This window comes from Acanthisitta chloris, unplaced genomic scaffold, assembly GCF_000695815.1.
Source record: "Acanthisitta chloris isolate BGI_N310 unplaced genomic scaffold, ASM69581v1 scaffold19201, whole genome shotgun sequence".
Classification (NCBI taxonomy): domain Eukaryota; kingdom Metazoa; phylum Chordata; class Aves; order Passeriformes; family Acanthisittidae; genus Acanthisitta; species Acanthisitta chloris.
The window spans coordinates 25,241-27,341 of NW_008655656.1; the positions used below are offsets into that span (position 1 = coordinate 25,241).

Sequence of the window (2,101 nt, forward strand, 5' to 3'; positions counted from 1 at the left end):
AAAAGCAGCCACTAGATGGTAGCTGGGCCCCTGGCAGGTGGAAGGCTCCCTCCCTCCTCCTCCTCCTCCTCCCAGCCCCCAGTTCCTTAGGGAAAACAACCCCCTTGCTTCAAGAAAAGCACCTGCAAAATTAACCCTTTCACCCAGAAACTGCTCTGAATCAGGCTGGATTCTCTGGAGGGCTTTAATCCTCCTTTTTCCCCCCCAAGCTAAACCTCCTTCCCTGTGTCCTGGGCTGGCAGCCCTGTGGTGCTGGGGGTACAGACTGTCTCCAGGGCTGCTGATACTAAGAACCCCCAGGGAAAGGGAAGGGCTGGTGGCTGAGAGGGTGATGGGGAGCCCACTGGAGCTGATTTCTCCTGCCACAGGGAGGCCCTGAAGCTGGGTTTCAGCAAGCCATGGCCTGAAGCCATGCAGCTCATCACAGGACAGCCCAACATGTCAGCAGAAGCCCTGATGAAGTACTTCGAGCCCCTCATGACGTGGCTGGAGGCAGAGAACAAGAAGAACGGGGAGGTCCTGGGCTGGCCAGAGTACAGCTGGACTCCTTACTCAGGTATGCAGGGCTCAGCCAGGCACAGCAGGTCCATGGTGGGGCAGAGCTTGGCCCTCACCAGGGTCAGAATGAGATGGACATTTCTTGGTGCCACCCCAAACACCACAGTGTGTTTGGATGCTTCTCCTTGATTTCTCATGGAGCTGAATCTAAAGGGCATCCAAGGGACCAGCAGGGGAAGAGCTGGTGACCCAACACACCAGAGCTCAGAGCCACCAGCACCAACCACGTGTCTCCTTTCTCCTTTTTCCAGCCACTTCACCCCAAGATGATTCTGGCAATACTGATTTTCTTGGAATGTCCCTGACCAAAAGTCAAGCCACAGCAGGTGGCTGGGTCCTGCTTGCCCTGGCACTCATCTTCCTGGTCACCACCATCTTCTTGGGCATCAAGTTCTCCTCATCCAGGAGAAAAGCCTTCAAATCCAGCTCAGAAATGGAACTGAAATAAGGCAGTCATCAGCAGGGCAGCGTGGACAGGGTGCAAGCATGGGCACTTGGCCATGGGCACACTTGCCAGCCAAGCCATGGGTTTCCACAGCCCAGGACTCCTCTCTCCTATCAGGTCAGACGTTTCTTTCCACTATGCAAGAGCCAAAGCAGAGAAGAGCTATTTATTTGTCAATGTCTGCATCAGGGGAAAGAGAAATTCAGGCACCGGCAGGCACGGAGCCGTCACGAGCTGTCCCTGTGCCCAGGGCTGGTCCAGCCTGGACACCCACCAGCCACCTCTGACCTGTGGGCAAAGCCACAGAGACTTGAGAGACAGAGGGCAGTTTGGGGAGGGATGGAGCACATTCCTCCCCCTGGTTTTCCAGCTGCCAGGCTGTCTGTTTGCATGGATGAAAAATAAACCCATGTCTTGTCACCCTCCGAGCAGCAGCTCAGCTCCTTCTTGCAGGTGGGCTGGGATCTCAGTGGGACAGGACTCAGGTAGGACAGCTGCCACCCCAACCCAGTGCCAAGACCAATCCCTGGGATAGCTTTGGGGTAGCACACCTGCAGCACCCAGCTCCCATCAGGAACACTCACAGCATCTCCATCCTCCCCTGAACCGTTGGCTCCCGTCACTGCTGACAGCTCGTGGGTTCCCTGTGGAGCACGTGCCTAAGGAAGGGGCTGAATCAGGGCCAGAAATCCCCAAAGTCCAGACATTAGCTGTTCAAAGGGTTGGGGGGTCACCAAGCCCCAGCTGAGACAGGGCTGGAGCTCAGGACTGCTGTGACTCCAGCACTCCATGACATGGATTTATGTAAGAGCTGGGGGGGGTCCAAGGTCAGCGATCGCCTCCTGCCCCTCCAGCTCCTGATTATCTTGGGATCAGCCCTGCTTGAGGCCCCCCCCCCCCCTTTCCCTCCCCATCTTTCTTCTGCTTCTGTAAATAAAACTTCGTATTTGTTCTGCAGTGATTAGGTGCAAAACTAATCCCAGGCTGGGGATTATTGCAGCCTTAAAGAGCTGTGATCTGCTGCAGGCCGAAGCAGCAGGGGAAATGAGGGGATCTGGGATGATCCATCCCATCCCACAGCCTCTGCCCCCTGGTCGT

General features: G+C 56.2%; 1 protein-coding gene across 1 annotated transcript in view; it reads left to right on the forward strand.

Annotated features, from left to right (window-relative positions):
* ACE (angiotensin I converting enzyme) overlaps positions 1-1,006 on the forward strand; it is a 15,333-nt gene extending 14,327 nt beyond the window's left edge. The window contains exons 24-25 of the mRNA XM_009084011.1: positions 369-556; positions 810-1,006. Of these exons, the coding sequence (XP_009082259.1) occupies positions 369-556; positions 810-1,006 (385 nt within the window). The remainder of the gene's footprint in view (positions 1-368; positions 557-809) is intronic.
* Positions 1,007-2,101: the final 1,095 nt, after the last annotated feature.